The following is a 17907-nucleotide window of genomic DNA, read 5'->3' as shown; positions in this document are numbered from 1 at the left end:
TTTCCCCCAGAGCTGCCCAGGGGCCAGCAAAACAGCCCTCCAGGGGAAGGGGTGGGTGTCCACTGGGTTTACAGCATCGATGCGCACAGGCAGGCACACCCGCTCCCCTCCCCAGGAAGTCCCTTGTCTGGGAGGACAGAGGTCATCATGGGGCCACAGAGGAGGAAGGAGGGGGGAGGGGGGGTCCTGCTCCCTTCTCCTGGGTCCTCACCGTCCCAGCTGAGAAATCTGAGCACAAGTTCCTCACCCAAGGTACACTGATCTTTCTAGAAAGCAGAGGTCACAGGCTTTGAGGGGACGGAGGTGGGGGGCGCAGGGCCTCCTGGGAACCACAGGCTTGCTGCCATGCACATCCAGACGTGGCAGGAGAGGCTCACCTCTGTCCTCCAGGGGCCTCCCCAGAATGCCTGACAGCCACCCAGGAGACTTCCACAGAAAGCAATCAGCCCACCAGTGGGTATAACATCCTGCCTGTTTTACAATGGAGAGAAAGCCCCAGAAAGGGAGACTAACCAGCCAAAGAGAGTGGAGCCAAGGCTTGGACTTAGTTAGATTGCTTGGAACCCATCTCCCACACTCTCTTCCTGAGTGCACCTTAGAGCTACGGTTCCCAGACTGTACTGTGCATGAGAAGGGCCCTGGAGTGTTCTTATTTGTTATTTTTCGGAATGTTTATTTGTTTATTTTGAGAGAGAAGAGAGACCGTGTGTGCAAGTATGTGTGTGGGGGAGGGGAACAGAGAGAGAGAGAGAGGGAGAGAATCCCAAGCAGGCTCCACACTGAGCTGAGCCTTGATGAGGGGCTCGATCTCACAAACCCTGAGATCATGACCTGAGCCAAAATCAAAAGTCAGATGCTTAACTGACTGAACCACCCAGGCACCCCCATACCCAGGGAGTTTTTAAAAGTACACATTCCTCTACTCCCTAGGTGTGGAGTAGAGATGAGAAATCTGCATTTTAATAGGTGCCCCAGGTGGTTGTGATAAAGCACACACCAGAGACCTGGGTGAATGCACACATGGATACACACTCATGGGCACGCACGACATGGGCCAGCACAGGACGAAAATAACGATTAGAAGCAAGGGCTCTAAAGGCAGATGCTGGGTTTGGGATGCAGCTCGGCTCCTTAGGGGTTGTCTGACTTTGGGTAAATCTCGAGACCTCTCTGAACCTGTTTCTTCACATGCGATATGAGGATAAGAAAAGAAACCAGCCTAGGGCGCCCGGGTGGCTCAGTCTGGTTGAGCCTCCGATTTTGGCTCAGGTCATGATCTCATGTGAGTTCAAGCCCCACATCGGGCTCTGTGCTGACAGCTCAGAGCCCGGAGCCTGCTTCGGATTCTGTGTCTCCCTCTCTCTCTGCCCCTCCCCGGCTCATGCTCTGTCTCTCTTGGTGTCAAAAATAAAATAAAAACATTTTAAAAGAATTTAAGAAAAGGAATCAGCCTCAAGGTGTTGTCCTGAGGGTAATGATATGTCCCAAGGAAATAATATGTGTAAAGCCCTCAGCACAGGACCTAGTGTATCATAAACACTCACTAAACGGTGCTACAATCATTGCCAAACTCAGCTCAGTGTGCTCAATGCCTAAGGGAAGAACAGAACAGCAGGCACCAGGGGACCACAGTGAATAATTGAGCCAGTAAGAGATGCCTGAAGGGTTGTACCAGAACCAGTGGGTAGAAGTAACAGGGACACAAATCTCCGCTCCACACAGGAAGGAATTTTTAACAGACTGGAGTTGCCCAATCATGAAACCAGCTGCCTAGTGGACTGTCACTAGAGGATCCCAGCTAAAAAGACTAGAGGTTCACCAAGCAGAGATACAGCACCAGGGAAGGAAGAAGAGAGGGTGGCCTAGAGCTCTTGAAGGTGACTTTCAGCCCGGGTTCTACAGGTCAGTCCCTCTCCCTGAAATGCTGGTTAATTCGTGCATTTGCACTGCTCTGATATTTACAGCCCTTACCTCCACAAATCCAAAAGCGATGGGGAGAGGTCAGTGGTAGGTAGAAAGGCTGATGCCTTCTGAGCAGTTTACGTAAGGAGGGGAACGGATGCGGCTGTCTTAAATCTGAGCCCTACAAACACTGAAATTGTACGCCTTGGAGGATATGGGCACGTGTGTACTTTTCTCAAAAGGGCTGGTTAAGAGAGGCTGGTTCACAGAAACTTTTGAGAGGAGGGGAAACTGAGACACATAGGGGCTGGGGGGCTCAGGCAGCAAGGGGACCCGATCTCCAGGATACAGATTGGAGCCCAAGGCTGTTGTCCTACGAGCCAGGTGCTTTCAAGGCCTTACCTTTCTTAAAGCCTCAGCACATCCCCCTGGGGTGAGATCTTTGAGCTCAGAGAGGTTAGGAGCCTTCCCAAGGACACACAGCTAGTGAATGGCTGGGGTTTGCACCCAAATTCTCTGGGCCTCAGAGCTAGTGTTTGGTTTGGTGTTTAACTCTCGGCTGTACTGTCTGAGGTCAGGAAAACACAGAAAGGTGTTTGGCTTTTGACACTGAGGGCAAATGATGTTAAAGAAGATGATGCCCATAGGTGGATATTCCTCCACCCTCACTTAAAATTAAATTCAAATCAAAATTGATTTCACCCCTAAATAGCAGAAGGGGGGCAGGAGGAGAGGGGCTCAGCTCCCATATGACTCAAGCCAGACAGCTCAAAAGAATGGAGCATCTGGAAACCAGAAAGCTCAACCATTCCCACTAGGCTGCGATCTGGAACCTAGACGGGTTTGGTCCCTGCTGCTACCCTGCTTAGCTCACCGTTCAGGGCAGCCCAGGAAGCCAGAAAGAGACCTCTCTTCAATGACCCCGCCCCCTGAACAGTGAGGAGTGGCTACCGGTGGAACAAAACAACACCTAAAACTTGGGTGCCCGGGGGTGCCTGGCTCTGGGATGAGAGGAGTGGCTGTTTAATTACCAACCTCCAGGGTGAGCTGAGGAGGGTCTGAAGTTTGGGGGGACCACTGGAAGCACTGGGGTTGGGAGGCTGGAGGAAACCCCCCACTCTACACGCGCCGCCGGCTGCAGGCCCCCAGCTGGGGTCCCATCCTTGTTACCCACCCCCGCCCCCCCTCCGCTGTTCTCTCCCCAGGACCCAGTGATCAAGGCCCGGCGCACGGGGAAGTTAAAAGGGTCATCGCACCTGGCAAAGATCCTTGGGCGGCACAGGAGGACTGTAGGGTAGAAGAGGGTTAAGTAAAGCAAAGTCGCAGCCCCCTGCTCAGTCCGGTCCCCCCCATACCTTCCATTAGGGCCCCCGGATCCTCTCGGACCCTCTCTGGGACCCTTGCAAGCCCCGGGGTCCCCCCCTCATACCGGCGCGGGGGCCCTAGCGCTTACCTCTACGCGCCGGCCGGGCCGCTGGGCGCTGCCATCCTGAAGGCTCCGGAGCCCGAGCCGCACAGGGCCAGGGTCACGAGGCGGCGGGGTCGCGGGGTCGCGAGGCCGCAGCAAAGTTTCCGTAGCGCCAGCCAGGCGGAGCGGGCCAAGCCGGCGGCGGGCCCGGCAGGAGCGCGCTCCGGCCGGCTCCGCGCCTCCGCCTGTGCCGCGCTGCTCGGGCTCCAGGGCTCCCGGGCTCCCCCGGCCACCCGGCCGGCCCAGCCCCGCCAATCGCAGGCCCCGCCACCCGCAGCTCCGCCCGCCGGGCCGGGACCCGGCGGAGGCGGGGAGGGGCGGGGCGGGGGCGCACCTGTTTGGCCAATCGACCCCACTCCTGCCACCCCGCCCCGGCCAGCCTTCCAGACGGAGCAAGTCCGGTCCCTTCAGCTCTCGGCACACGCCCCCTGTCCGCTCTCGGACCCGGGATCCAGGCCGGGCCACATGCTCCCCTCCCTCCCCTTCCCGGTCCCAGCCGGCCGTCTCCGCCAGCCCGCCGAGGCCCTCCGTGCGGCCGGGCTGCGCTCCTTCCCCAGCCCCCGGGACGTCAAAGACAAAATGCCGGCTTCGGCCTGGGGGCTGGGGGGGGGTACAGGTCTGAGGACTGCACCGCGACTCTGCCCACCCCTCTTCTGCTCAACACCCTCCTCTCCCACAAGGATTCGCGCGCGTCCTCGGGCCCCTTACACTTCGCGGTGAGCTTGCCTGGATCCCCGACCGCGGGGACCGCGGGGCTGATGCGGGTGCAAAGCTCTGGGACCGGATGGCAGGTGAGGGAAGGTCCCGGGGAAGGCCCTTGCAGCCCTCCCACCAACATAAACTCTCCAGAACCCCATCTGGATCCGGGCGAACTTCTCCAGAACGCTTGCGATCCGCGGCAACGGGTTCCCCCAACTTCTCTCGGGGTCACAGCGAACACTAAAGCCTGACGATTTTGTTGTTCCCATTTTGCAGACAGGAAGACTGAGGCCGAAGGGAAGCGAACGCTTCTCAGACGTGGTGGCCGGACTGCGACTTTTTCAAACTAAAGGTGAGTTTGCAGAGAGCGCCTGGCTTCACTCCCGGAGCCTGGCGCGGATGCCTGGCCTCTCTCCCTCGCTCGCCCCCCGCCGTGGGCCCGGGGTGGGGAAGGAGAGGGAGGCCCCCGCCAAGTGTCCGGGAAGAGCGGGGGCACGCCCGCCGCCGGCCCTGCCTTACCTCGGCAGCAGAGCGGGTCCTCGCAGAGCGCGCCGGCCGGAGGCCCCAGCAGGGGCAGGGAGGCCCAGGCGAGCGCGCGGGAGGCCCCGCCGCCGGCTCCCATCCCGGACGGCCTCGGCCGCTCCTCGGCCCGCTGGCCTGCCACCCTTCGCGGCACCTGTGGGGACGGCACCGTGCCCGCGGCTTCCTCCGCGGCCTCGGGGGCGGGACTGGGCCGGGCCCGGGGTGGGGCGTCCGGGGCTCCCCCGGTTCCTCGGACTGTCGCGGCCCGGGACTCCCACAGTCGCCGCCCCGGCTCCGGGCCAGCAGCGCTGGGCAGGGCGCTATTTTTAGCCGGAGCTGTTCTCCCAGTTGGACAGACAGAACCTGTTAATTCGGCCGCTCGGGAAGGGCCTGCACCGGGAGCTCCCTGGAAAGGCAGCCGCAGCTCTGCTGAAAGCTGATCCTTCACATTCCTGCCTCTCGAGGCGGGAGGGCGGGAGGGGTGGGGGGGGGGGGTGGTGGACGCCTCTAATTCCCCCCCCCCCCCCCCCCGGGGAAGCCGGCGTCTCTCTGAAGGCAGCCCTGGGCCCCAAGTGCGCGCCCCGCATGGGGCTCTCTAAATTGACTCTGAAACTCCACCTGCCTTCCTCCTGCTGTCCCCCAGTCTTCAGCCCACTTCCCTTAAAATGTCCACCTAGGGTCCCACCCTTCCTACTGGTCTCCAGCACTGGGGAGAGGCCCCCCCTCCCCCGCCAGAAATGAGATCTGAGCCCCAACATCTTCTGAAGCTGGCACACTCACATGACTCGGGAGCTACCTGTTGAAAGAAGGAAGAGTGAAAAATCCTGTATGAGATGAGCCAGAGGTTCAGGTAGAGGTCCTCCAAGCCTGGGCTATATGGGGTAGATGGACAGGGTGGCTTCGGAATCCCACAGAAGCCCTAATCCAACATCTTCCGGTTGTGTGACCTTGGCAAGTCTTCTCACCTCTGTGCCTCAGTTTCCTTTCTGCATAAGGGAGTCTTAGCAGCCCAAGAGACAGCATGTGAGGAAGAAAGTCTTTGCAAAAAAAAAAAAAAAGCCTGGTGGGCATGTTCATGTAATGAGTGATAAAGCAATGCATTTATAGATGAATAGGCCAGTGGACTAGAACGGAGGCTGCACAAATAGACCGACACATGTATGGAAACTTGACATGTGGCAAAAGTGGTGTCACAAGCCCCTGGGAAAAGGGTGAACTCTTTAGAGGGACTGGATGTCCATGTGAGGGAAAACATGAGGGGGAGTCCCTACCTCACGCCATGCATTAAGAAAATCAATCCCAGGTGGATTCAAGACTTAAACACAAAGAACTTGTGTAATAGGGAAAGATTTCTTAAAGACCCCAAAAGCACAAACCATCAAGGAAAAGATTGATACACTTCGTTAAAGTATAAAACTCCTGGGACACAGTATCCACAACCTACAAAGATCTTCTACAAGTCGATTCTCAAAAGAAACAAGAGCAAGTTGAGCAAGACATAGGAACAGGCAATTTGAAGAAGGGAAACCGTGCATGGCCAGGAAACATATGAATTCGCAGAGAACCTCCCTCTTAATCAGGGAAATGCAAGATAAGACCCCGGGGAAGCAGCATTGCACACCCCTGAGATCAGCAGAGAGCAAAGAGGTAGGAGGGCAGAGGGTTGATGAAGACGTTGCACACAGGGAATTCTCACACACTGCTGGGAGAAGGGGAAATGGGGGCCACCACCCTGGAAAACAATTTGACGGCATCCGGAAATGTTGAAGATGGGTAATATGCCCCGGTGACCCGGAGAACTTGGCTTCTGGGATAAACCTGGGGCTTGCTCATCGCCACAGTGTTTAATCCTCATAAAGAATCGGAAGCAGCCTCGGTGTCCATCAGCGGAAGAAGGTACAAACAAAGGGTGGATCAGTCAGTGAAGTTTTATACGGTAGTGAAAAATGAATGGAGGTTCCTTACGAATCCCAGGTTGGGGGATGGGGAGCAAGTTCCAGAAGATCACATTGGATGAGATCATTCCTGGAGATTTTTAAAACGTGAGAAACGAAACGATGCCATATATTTCCAGGAATGCCCAGTTTGGGTAAAAGTATGAAGAAATTCAGAAGAGTGATAAATACACCATTTAGTAAAGTGTTTGCCTCGGGGCGGGGAGAGGGAGATGTGAAGGATGGTGGGAAGGGGCTTCATCCATATTGGTTAAGGTTTCATTTCTTGACCTGGGTCAAGGTACTTAGGTGTTTGTTTTACCCTTTGCGACCTTTTATTTAAAACCTCTTTTTTTTTTAAATTTTTTTTTTCAACGTTTTTATTTATTTTGGGGACAGAGAGAGACAGAGCATGAACGGGGGAGGGGCAGAGAGAGAGGGAGACACAGAATCGGAAGCAGGCTCCAGGCTCTGAGCCATCAGCCCAGAGCCCGACGCGGGGCTCGAACTCCTGGACTGCGAGATCGTGACCTGGCTGAAGTCGGACGCTTAACCGACTGCGCCACCCAGGCGCCCCTAAAACCTCTTTTTAAAAAAAAAATTTAATGTTTATTTATTTTGTGTGTGTGAGAGAGAGAGAGAGAATGAGGAAGGGGCAGAGAGAGACGGAGAGAGAGAGAATCCCAAGCAGGCTCTGCACCATCAGCGCAGAGCCTGACGCGGGGCTTGAACTCACAAACTGCGAGATCATGACCTGAGCCGAGATCGAGAGCCGGGCGCTGAACCCACTGAGCCATCCAGGCGCCCCCCTTCATAACCTTTGTTTAAAGGGACGGAGCAAGCAGGGTGGTACAAAATATAAAATCCACATCAAATGCAGTCCTGCTCTGAACTCCACTTTCCGGATTTAAATAATGTGGCCATCACGTCTGCGAAGCGCTCAGCACAAAAGCATGACTCATGGTGAAGTGCTCTGTAAAACTCGAGAACGTGACTAGCCTGCTCCTCAGACTCCCCCGGGATCCTCCCAACCCTAGTCCCAACCAGCCGAGACTCCCCCACTCCGTGCAACAAGCCCCTCAACCTCTGGCATGCCTTCATGCCTTTGCACAAACTGTTTACTCTTCCTGGAGTGCCCGCCCCTACCCCCCACCCACCGCTTCTGTTACCGTCCAGCGCTGGCATTTCAGCCCGTGGACAGCCTCATCCACTCTCCCAGGCAGAGGCTTCTCATAGCATCCACCCACCCCCGTCCGGGTCTATCACATTGTGGATTATTGCACATGGTTGTGGATCTGTCTCCTCCCCGGGCAGACTGGGAGCCCCTCCAGGTCACGAACCTTGTCACCTGCATAAGACCTCGTCTCGGGAAGGTTGCATGAAGGAACAAAGGGGGTGAGCGGACCCAAACACTCAGAAACGAGAAAGGGTCATGCCAAGCCCTCAAAAAGAAAGCGATCCCACTGTGCCGACTGACTCCCTGGTCTTCACTGCAGTGTTCTTGGGAGGTCATGTGACCGTTGGGGTCAGAGACACCTGAGTTCACATCGAGGCTCCTCTGAGCCTTGGTTTCTGTGTCTGCACAACTACGATGTGATTAGGGCTGATTGCAAAGGGTTCTCACGAAGATTCGGTGAGATAATAGAGGCAAAACGCGTGACCCCATTTGGGGAACAGGTAGCAATTATGTGAATATTGGCCAAGAGGAGGATGTTTGCGGGGGAAGGTGGAAGGGACCCAGTTGGCTTCCCATGAAAGGAGGAGGCGGGGGAAGAAACCGCCAAGGAGTGTTCTCCAGCTCTGCACAAACACAAGCACCTGGAAGTTGGCCCAGGTGGTGGGAGGGGCAGAAGTGTGCCCCGAGTTAGTGCTCCTGGTGCTCTTTCCTCATGTCCTTCGTGTCACCCCTGGGTGAGGGGCCGCATAGCATTTCAGAACCAGAGACCCTCCTCCCTGTCTCCCCACGTCCACTCTGGCCCCCTCCAATCTGTTCTCGCACGTAGCCCAGGGATCTCAATCTGGACCTGTCTCTCCCTCGCCAGCTTCCATCTGTAGGGGCGACAGAGCCTGCGGCACCCTCCCCGGGGACGCGTCTCAGGCGCTTTACCAAATGCGTCGTCGGCACTATATATGCAAAATCCACATATGTCCACTCGTCGGGAGCTTCTGTCAAGGCGACGTACAGGATGGCAAATTGCTGATGGTCCACACTCCAGAAGATGAATTGGCCGGTGTTACATGTTGTGCGAGCAAACAAATACAGGGAGTGCACAGGGCTGTGTGGTCACTGGGAAAGAACAACACCGTGTGCTTCACGGGTTCAGATGAGATTTTCTGAACTAATGAGCCGATCCTCTTTGATCCAGATCTCACTGGACAATGTCATATTATCCTGGTGACACAGGCTACTGGTGGCACTTTGTCCTATGCAAATGGCCACGCAAGGCGGAACGCTGCCCAGAGTAAGGTCTGCCATGTCAGTGCTCCTCAGGGAGGTCACCAATGGCCTCCCGGTTGGAAACGGAAGGACATTTCTCTGACTTTATCTCACCTGATGATGGCGGTGAGATTCAAAATGACATCGACGGAGACATCATGTGATGAGGACCCAGGCTGGCAGGAACCCGGGGCAGAGGTGCCGTGAACGGAGGGAGAGGAGGCAACAAAGGGAAGCTTGGATGTGCGAGCGGGGCAGTGAGGGTCACAGAGGACAAACAGCAGAGATGTGTAAACCTCACCACCGCCAGAAAATGCAACCGGAGTTAGACAGAGTGGACCACATATCCGTGACCCTGAAGTGGAGGATGGCTCTGGTTCCCAGGGTGACCCTGTTCCGAGGGGCACAGCCATGCCCGGTTCAGTCAGCCTGGAAGCTTTCCTTCCACCCCTGCCCTCCGTGAATTCCCCAAGTGCCCAAGTCAGGGTCAACTGCCAGGAAGAGAAGTCAACGCCGCCACTGTGCACGGACCCCGGGGCCCACATGGGAGGAGCCCCCAGAGTGCTCATGACGGAGGTGGGTGGGTGGCCCCGGGAGCCCTGGCACCGCAGGCTGGGCTGCTGGCCCTGAGCAGTAGTGGCTCCAGGAAAGGCTATTTAACGTTTTATTTATTTTTGAGAGACAGAAGGAGACAGAGCACAAGCCGGGGAGGGGCAGAGAGAGAGACACACACAGAATCCGAAGCAGGCTCCAGGCTCTGAGCTGTCAGCACAGAGTCCGACGCGGGGCTCGAACCCACAAACTGTGAGATCGTGCCTGGAGCCAACTGAGCCACCCAGACACCCCCGGGAAAGGCTTTTAAGGAGATAGCCTCTGAGCGTGTCTTAAAGGAGCAGAGAGAGACATCAGCCAGGGGAAGGGGGAAGAGCCCAGGCGAAAGTATGGCAATGTGAGGCCGTCCAGTGTGCTCAGGGAGTTCCAAGCAAGCAGCTGTGAGAGAGGAGGTAGGAAAGGGAGGCAGGGCTGGGGCGTGAGGGGCCCCCAATGCCACACCCAGGAGCTTGGAATGTTCTGGGGTGGGGGAGGGGTGGATGCTGTCATGTGCAACCCAGATCAGGGTTCAGAACAACTCTGAAGGGCCTTCCCTGCTCTGGGCCCTTCCTGGGCCCCACGTGGTGTGGGCAGAGGCCAACACTGTGACTACCTGACGGGTCAACTTCTTCTGCCTAGTCTGGCTTCCTGCCCTTCCCGCCTACAGGCGCTGAGCCCTGGAACAGTCCCTGAAAAACCCCCTGCACGAGAGAGAATATGTCTCAGAGCCTGCCTCCCAGAAAACCCAGCCCGTGACGGGGAGCACGGGAGGCACTTGCTGTGCGTCCTGCTGACGGGAATGACCCAGGGGAGGGGGAGAGGTGAGTGATATTCGCGGAAGCAGGCGGGATCTCAGGAGGGGCAGCGAGGCTGGCTCATCCTGAGACAGAAGCAGAAATTGGAGGCAATCTGGGGTGGGAATGGGGTCCGGAAATGGAGTGAGGCATGGCCTTAACTTTTTTTTTTTTTCCTATGCGGCTGCAAGTGACGTTGGCTGCTCAGAGGAGGGACAGCTATTCGATAGATATTAGAATTACATAAGAAATTAATGATCATAGCGGGTGATAAATGTTGCCACAGCAGTAGTGAGGAATTCAGGGCTTCAAAGAGTGGATAGGAGTTGGCCAGGAGGTGTGCCCATCAGGGACAGTCGTATCAGGCAGAGGAAACAGCTGGTACCCGGAAGCCAGCGGGGCTAGGATTGCCAGATGAAATCCGAGATGCCCAATTAAGTGTGAATGTCATATAAACGACGAATAATTTTTTAGCGTAAGTCTGTCTTATGCAACACTGGGGACATACTTATACCAAAAAATCATCCCTTATTTCCTTTATCACCTTCTGACCCTGTTCCTGCCAGGTGCCCACGAGTGGACCGCCCAGACTGTAGCCCAGGTACCGCTCAGATTCCACTGTATCCCTCCCGTTATCCAAACCCTTGGTTGTCATTTGAGGTCTCTATTGTCTGACCCTCGGGCACTCTTCCAACCCCAACTCCCATCCTTGAAACCGCCCCCCGCTTTAATCTCCTGCCTCTGAGTTTTTGCCCTACTGTTTCCTCCACTACCCTACCATGCCCTCCCCAGGCCCACTCCTCCAGGAGGCCTCCCAGATTTCTCTGGGAGAATAGACATAATCCTCTCCATCAATCAGTAGCAGCCGCCCCTTGGGCAAGTCATTTCACATCTCTGAGCCTCCGCTTCCTGTGTCTCTAAAATGGGGACAGTACCACCTCTGTCAGGTTGCTAAGGGGACGAGAGACCATGTTCAGAGAGCACCAGGCACAGTCTGAAATGTGGGCACGTGCCCCCTGCGCGTGCCTAGATCAGTGCCGGGCACCCAGCGGGCACAAATACACATTCGCTGAATGGAACCGACTCAAAGGTCCTGAGCTTTTATAGTTTAATTTGCTTCTTGGAATTGCCATGCGCAACAGTGGAACTTAGACAAATTCAATTTCCTATATTAAGATGATCTGAAAAGAGATGAATAATGAAGCCACTGCTCTTCTGACTGCATAACAGGTTTCTCCCCCAGTTGACAAGGGACCAAACCAGCTCCCCAGAAATGGCCCATTTTAGAATCAAACATGGCGCCCGGCCTCTCCTGCTCGAAGCAGGTAATATCTGCCACACACATTTCTGTCTCAAGCCCTCCCAATCCCAGACCACAAAAGGTGATTTCTTATAACCATTAGCATAATTACCTGACTGCAACGCTACAGAGAAGCGATTAGATGAGCCTGTGATTTTTGCACAGTTATTTGTCTCAAGTAAGTCACCTGAAGTTCATCTGCCATCAGGATTCATGGCTGCATTCTGTAATCGTGGGGAATTATTTTGCTAATAACAGAGGTACCTTGATCTAATTTAGTTTTAATGCCAGGAGGTGCCCTCCCAGAATAATCAGCTCCAGGGCAATTCCAATTTCCAGGTTTGTTACACGTTCTGGAGAGAAGATTCAATTCAAAGAGGCTGAAGTTTCTTCTTTATCACCCAAAGTCATCTAGGGGCGAAATGGAATCCTACTCCTGTGTGTTTGCAGAAAAATGCAGGGGGTCGAGCCACAGGGAGCGGGTGGCAGGGCAGTCCCAGCCAAGGGCAGCCGCGGGAAGGCACCACTAATGGGTGAGGACCACAAGGCATTCCCTGGGAGAACCCTCATTTTTCTTGCATTCATTCATTCCCTCATTCATTCTTTTATCCCATTCTGGGCTCTCTCCTCTGCAAGACCTAGTCTCTGCTATTGTTTGAAATCAAAGATTGATAACAAACACTTAGGCGGCCCGTTCTAGGTACTTTATGCTTATTAACTCATTACTTCCCATCAGGCAGGTGCGTGCAACTGTTATCCCTAATTTACAGATGCGAAAGCCGAGGCAGGGAGGTTACGACACTTGCCTCAGGTCACACAGTTAGTAAGGGGCATAGCTGGGGTTTGATCCTTAGATTGTGAGCTCCCTCAAGTTCATGTACAAGGAAGGACCCTGAGCCCACCAGGACCTGTTCAGCCCCTACTCTGTGTTCTCATGTACCCCTCACAACAACTCTGATATGGGAGTATCGTTAGTCCCATTTTCTTGAGGAAGAAATGGAGTCTCAAGAGGAGGTTAAGTTGGCCCAGGTCAGGTGAGTAAATGGAGGAGTTGAGGCTTGGCCCCTGAGATTCTGATTCTCTATCTGCTGCTACTGTGGCTGAAGCCAGGAAGGCTGTGTAGCATCTTTGAACAGCTTTGGAAACGGGCCGGGTCGAGTGCAAGTGCACCACGGACACGGTGACCAGCCACCCAGCTCAGCTCTTCCCTTGCCACTCTGGAGCAGTTCCTCTGTCCCATCCACCCCCCTCACCCCAGCAACCAGTGTCCTTGGCCGCCATTCGGTGTTATCAGACCAAACCTGCTTCCAGATTCCTGTTCTTCAATCACATTCGTGCTTTCAGCAGAGAGCTGTGGGTTCCAGCAGGAAGGGCCAGGAGGCTGACGTGGCTCTGCCATTCCATTCCTCCCTCGGCCTTGGCCTCCCCATCTATTTGAGGAGGTGGGTTCTTTTCAAACCGACGGAGCTACCGAACCCTCGTTTCAAACGAAAAATTTTACGCACGCCTGGTATTCAGGTCAGATGAAAGCCGGCTGCTCTGAGCGGAGCTGAGTTCGGGGAAGAGGGGGGGCCTCTCTTATTTTGGCATCTTATTGGGACCCCCCGGATTCTTCCAACAGTTGGAAAACCCCTGGCCTGGCCAGAGTCTGTTGACTCTTGAGGTTCTTAGGACTATGGAATCTGAGCTCCACTGATGGCTGACAATACCCGCAGTGCAGGTGGTCAGCTAAGTCCCTCCCTGGGGGTCCCCGTCCCCCTGAACACCTGTCCTGCCTTGATAGGGGCACCCAGGGCCAAACTCAGGAGGGGCATGGCAGCAAGGCCAGGTTGTGCCCAAGGCCCTGCCTCTGGAGCGATGAGCTGTCCGGGAGCGTGAGCACAAAGAAATGATACCCGCCTGTCCGCACAGGCCCGTGGGGTCAGCCTGCCGGGCACACTCACTGGTGACCGTGAGGAGAGGCTAGTCCCCTCCCACTGCTGCCTATGTGTTGTCTCTCTCTTGTCTTCTCCCTTCTCTAAAAACATGTTTTTCTTCCCTCCCTCTCTCTCCTTCCTTCTAAAATGCTCAGCTTTCTTTGCCGGGCCTACGGCTGCAGGGGGTGCGGGCCCAGGACGGAGACTTCACACACAAAGACAGCTGCGTCCTGGAGCAATCAGCACTGGCAATCGCAGGAGCTGGGACCGCCTCCTGGAGGCATGGGTCACCAAAGGGCACCGACGCATGTGTGGGAGTTAGCCCAGTCCGGGGACACTGCAGGTGGGAGGATGTGGGCGCCCCAGGCTCAGAAGAGAGGCTTGGAGAGGCTGTCAGTCCCTGGGCGTGGCTGAAGTGTGGACTTGGGGGGGGGGGGGCGCGTGTGGCAGGTGCAGTGAGACAAGCACCCTCGAAAGGCTGTCCCAGGGCTGTGGGCTGGTCCTGAGGGTCGTGGGGAGCCAGGAGCGATGGGGAGATCAGTGCACATTTCAGAAGCTCATCTGGCTGCACACTCATTTGGGGCAGGGGGGAGGGGGGAGATTGTGAAAGTGGGGCTTTCCTTCCCCTTGTCACCACCCCCTCCCCTGCCCTTACCTTCCCTCAACATCCTCCATGTGGCCCTGTTTCCCTCTGAGACATATCCTGCGCACAGAAGAGAATAGGGGCTTTGGGCGGCCGGCTGTTCCCACCTTGGCCTGGCCCCCAGCTTGGAATGCAGCCCTTGACCCCTTCACCCCCAGGACCATGGGGTCAGAATGAGTTGGAAAGTCCATGCAGATTGGCTGGGATGCTTTGATTTTAGGCTCTCTGTTTGTGAACAGGAACTCAAGCAGAAGGTTAGCTTCCCCACCCCCTTCTAGTCCTTTCTATCCAACTCTGGGCTCTGACAGCCCCTGCCCCAGCCTTGCAGCCCCTCTTGGCTCTCGGATCACTGCCTTCCCACCCCCCATGCTGCGGTGGGGGAGGGAGAGGTTCCATCCCCAAACACAAGCCCTTTTGTCCCACCACTCAGCTGGGCATCTGCGTTGGCATCCAGTGGGCATCCACACTCACTTAGCCCGGGGCGGCTGCAGGACGAGGTGCGGAGTGGGCACTGAGGGGCAGGGACCAGGGGCAGGAGTGCAAGCGATTGCTGGCTACATTTTGGACCCTGCCCCTCCCCTGCTCAAATCCCTCCCAGGGCTCCTGCTTACTGCCGGACGTCATCCTTAACCAGGGGCGATTTTATCCCGCAGGGAACATTTTTCAATGGCCGGAGACATTTTTGATTGTCACCACTTGGGCTGGGGGAGGGGCAGGACAGCCGGCTGGACAGAGTTGTCTGGCCCTAAATGTCAATAGTGCCAAGGCTGAAGGTCCGACCTGAGGGTAAAGCTCCCCCCACCTCCCCCGCCCGCCCCCCAGCCTTCCCAGCAGTCACTCCCAGGCCTCCGGCCAAACCCTCTGGAAGCTCATTCCCACCTCAGTCCCTTTGCTTCTGCTGTTTCTCCTGCTGAGGTGCGCTCCCTGCTGCCCTCCACTTACCTAAATCTCATTTCTCTCCACCCCCTCTACCTGTGGGGGCTCTCCCCTGCTGCCCACGCCAGCTGCCTCTCCCCGAAGCCGGCTCTGACTGCATGGTGCCCTGATTCCTCCGTTCACCTGACGGCTTTGGCCCTCCCAAGTCTCAGCCGGCACATCTACGTGACGGGCGGGACAGGCAGGTGGAGACAGCCCCTCCTGCTTCTGCCTGGAACGCTGGGGATACGGGGCACTCTGTGTTGGCACACGGTGGGACCCATGCGGGCTTTGGAGTTAGCGGGGCCAAGGTTCGAATCCTGACTTGGCCACTTCCTAGTAGTTTGACCAGAGGTTAATCACCAAACGTCTCTGTGCCTCAGCTGCCTGCCTCCTTTGTAAAATGGGTTTTCCAGAGAGAGTTCCATGTGCTGTGCGGTGTCCCGTCCCTGTCTTTGTTCCCTGTCTGGCTGGCTTATCTTGTCAAGATGCACTGCCCTTCCTGGCCAGTTTCAGATGGACAGCCACCTACTCCTGCCCTCCTACTTCTCCCTAGAAGCTGAGCTTGCAGGGACTTTGGGGAACGGAGACCTCTGGAGCCTCAGCACTGGAAACCAGCTGAGCAGGCCTGGGTGAGTGGCCAGGAGCCCAACCGGCCTTCTTGGCTCCCGTCTCAGCTTCTCAGTCCCTTCCCAGGCTCGGCGTCTCCTGCTGGGACTGTGACCTCCCACAGGTGGGCAGCCACCCGGACTTAGCTGACCTGGCTCAGGGGAGGGGACACTCTGTTGCACAGAGGTGTAGATTGGGGGTCTTAGGGATTCTGGGGAGAAAAAGCACAGAAACAGACTCTTAAACATAGAGAAAAAGCTGATGGTTGGCAGGGGGCGGGGATGGGCCAAACAGGTAGAGGGGATTCGGAGGGGCAGACCTCGGGTTATAAACTACCTAAGTCACAGGGATGAAAAGCATAGCGTGGGGAATAGAGTCAATAATGTTGTAATTATTTTGTTTGGTGACAGATGGTAAGTACGCTCACAAAAGTACATTTCGTAATGTATGTGATTGTCAACAATCACTATCATGCGTACCTGAAACTGATATAACATTGTATTTCAACTTCAAGGATAGATAGATACATAGATACACAGATACATAGATACATGGATAGATAGATCAAACATGGGCCCCCCAGGCTCCATCACCCTCTTCCTCCAATTCCAGTGGCTGCCCCTTAGAATCACTATCGGGGGCAGAGAGACAGAAAGAGACAGAAGGACAGCGAGAGACAGAGAGATGGAAAGAGACAGTGAGAGACAGAATGAGACAGAGAGAAACAGAGCAAGAGAGAGAGATTGAGGGGGGGGCCTGTCCATCCCCTCCAAGCTATCCGAGGCTCAGTCTGGGGGAAGAACCCCAGATGAGAGCACACAGCTACCCTACTCACCTTCCACAGAGCTGGCGAAAGGCAAAGTTAGAGGCTCTCTGAGTAGGCACCCTCCCGTGCACCCTGGCTTCTGGGCCATGGAGTTGGCATGGCCACTGGGTCAAGGATGGGCCTCACCTCTCTATCCGTCCCCATCCCCAACTCTGGGAAGATACCTGGAGGGAAAGCAGCCCCCCAGAGGGCCCCTTAGGGAGGCCCTGAATGCAACCCCCCTCTTCAGCTTTGGGAGGCCAGAGCGCAGCCACGCACCCTCCCTCCTGACCTCTCTGTCTACCTCGTGGTTCAGCCTCACACAGCGGTTCCCCTCCCTCCACTCCCGCTGCTCCTAGCAGCCACCTTCTACCCCATCATTAGCAAAAGCAAGTGAGGCTGTTTATCTGAGATTTGGGTCAAGGGAGAGAGAGTCCAGGGCAGAGGTGGGGGTGGGGGCTGGCAGAAAGGCACCCCCGGCTGCCATTTCAGGAACTGTGCAGCCTTCAGCTGGCTTTTCTGGAGCCCAGACCTGCTGGTTCTGGTGCAGAGTGGGTGGAAACTCTACGGGACGGGGGGGGGGGGGGGGGGGGGGGGGGGGGCATGTGGGACCCTCCCACGGGCTCACAAGTTCACTCATGGGCTTTTGCAGACACGGCCAGCCAAGATGGAGACCCACTCGCATGTACACCATCCTACTCACACAGGCTCATGCCCTCAACATGCATTCATGTGCACACACACACACACACACACACACACACAGGCACGCCAGGATGTAGGTCACTGGCTAGAGTGCCTCTGGCCGGGGGTTATGAGGATCCAGCCATCCGGCACATGCTTCTGGATTGGACAGAAATGAACCCCTCCCTTCTCCTGCCTCTCCCCTCTGCTCGCCTGAGTCAGCCTGACCCAAAGCCTCTCAAGGCTTCTGTTTGGTTTTCCCTAGAATCCCGCTGGCTGAGACTGCTGGGAACCAGCTCTATCCAGGGAGGCGGGGCTCCCCGGCCACATGGCTTTTTTCCATGTGTGTCTGTGTTGGCGGGGGGATCCCTGTACAGGACAATGTGGAGGCTTCAAGAGACAGAGGGATGTGGCCCCACCTTGAAGACTTCCAAGGCATAGCTCATGAGATGCCTTAAGACTAGATGACATGGTAATGGCCAAAAGGGTACAGTCGAGGAGAAAATAGAGCAGCCATAGCCAGGCTGATCAGGGCTGCCTTCCTGGGGGAGGTGGCAGGACTTGGCTGGGCAGTTGAGTGAAGGTTCCACAAAACCTAGGGAAAGGAGTGGTCCTTACATAGCTGGGAAGACCCTAGATGCTTCTGTCCTCCACCCTGGAGCTGGAGCCTCTCCAGAGGTCAGGTCTG

The 17907-nt window shown here is 56.0% G+C and overlaps 1 protein-coding gene and 1 long non-coding RNA gene across 6 annotated transcripts in view; one reads left to right on the top strand and one right to left on the bottom strand.

Annotated features, from left to right (window-relative positions):
- DAB2IP (DAB2 interacting protein) overlaps positions 1-17907 on the bottom strand; it is a 186499-nt gene that overhangs the window by 160631 nt on the left and 7961 nt on the right. For 2 of the 4 annotated variants that reach the window (XM_086683903.1, XM_086683904.1), the window contains exon 1: positions 3356-3613. The exons of 1 other annotated variant lie outside the window; for it this stretch is intronic. Coding sequence is in view for 1 of the 3 variants with exons in the window: in XM_086683898.1 (XP_086540024.1) it covers positions 4589-4691 (103 nt within the window). In the remaining 2 variants the exon portion in view is untranslated. Of the gene's footprint in view, positions 1-3355; positions 3614-4588; positions 4801-17907 lie in introns of those variants that run through there. One more of the 4 variants, XM_086683898.1, reaches the window with a different exon arrangement.
- On the top strand, positions 3430-15981 carry LOC147575035 (uncharacterized). 2 transcript variants are annotated; one of them, XR_015243027.1, is made up of 4 exons: positions 3430-4086; positions 4346-4421; positions 10221-12681; positions 13719-15981. It is a non-coding gene; the product is annotated as an uncharacterized LOC147575035 (long non-coding RNA). The 2 variants fall into 2 exon arrangements; XR_015243026.1 differs by having other exon boundaries at positions 3630-4086; positions 10221-15981.

The sequence above is a fragment of the Puma concolor genome, chromosome D4 (assembly GCF_028749965.1).
Source record: "Puma concolor isolate L17-30 chromosome D4, mPumCon1.1.hap2, whole genome shotgun sequence".
Lineage (NCBI taxonomy): Eukaryota > Metazoa > Chordata > Mammalia > Carnivora > Felidae > Puma > Puma concolor.
The sequence above is the reverse complement of the archived record's forward strand: the minus strand, read 5'-3'. Positions and strand labels throughout refer to the sequence as shown.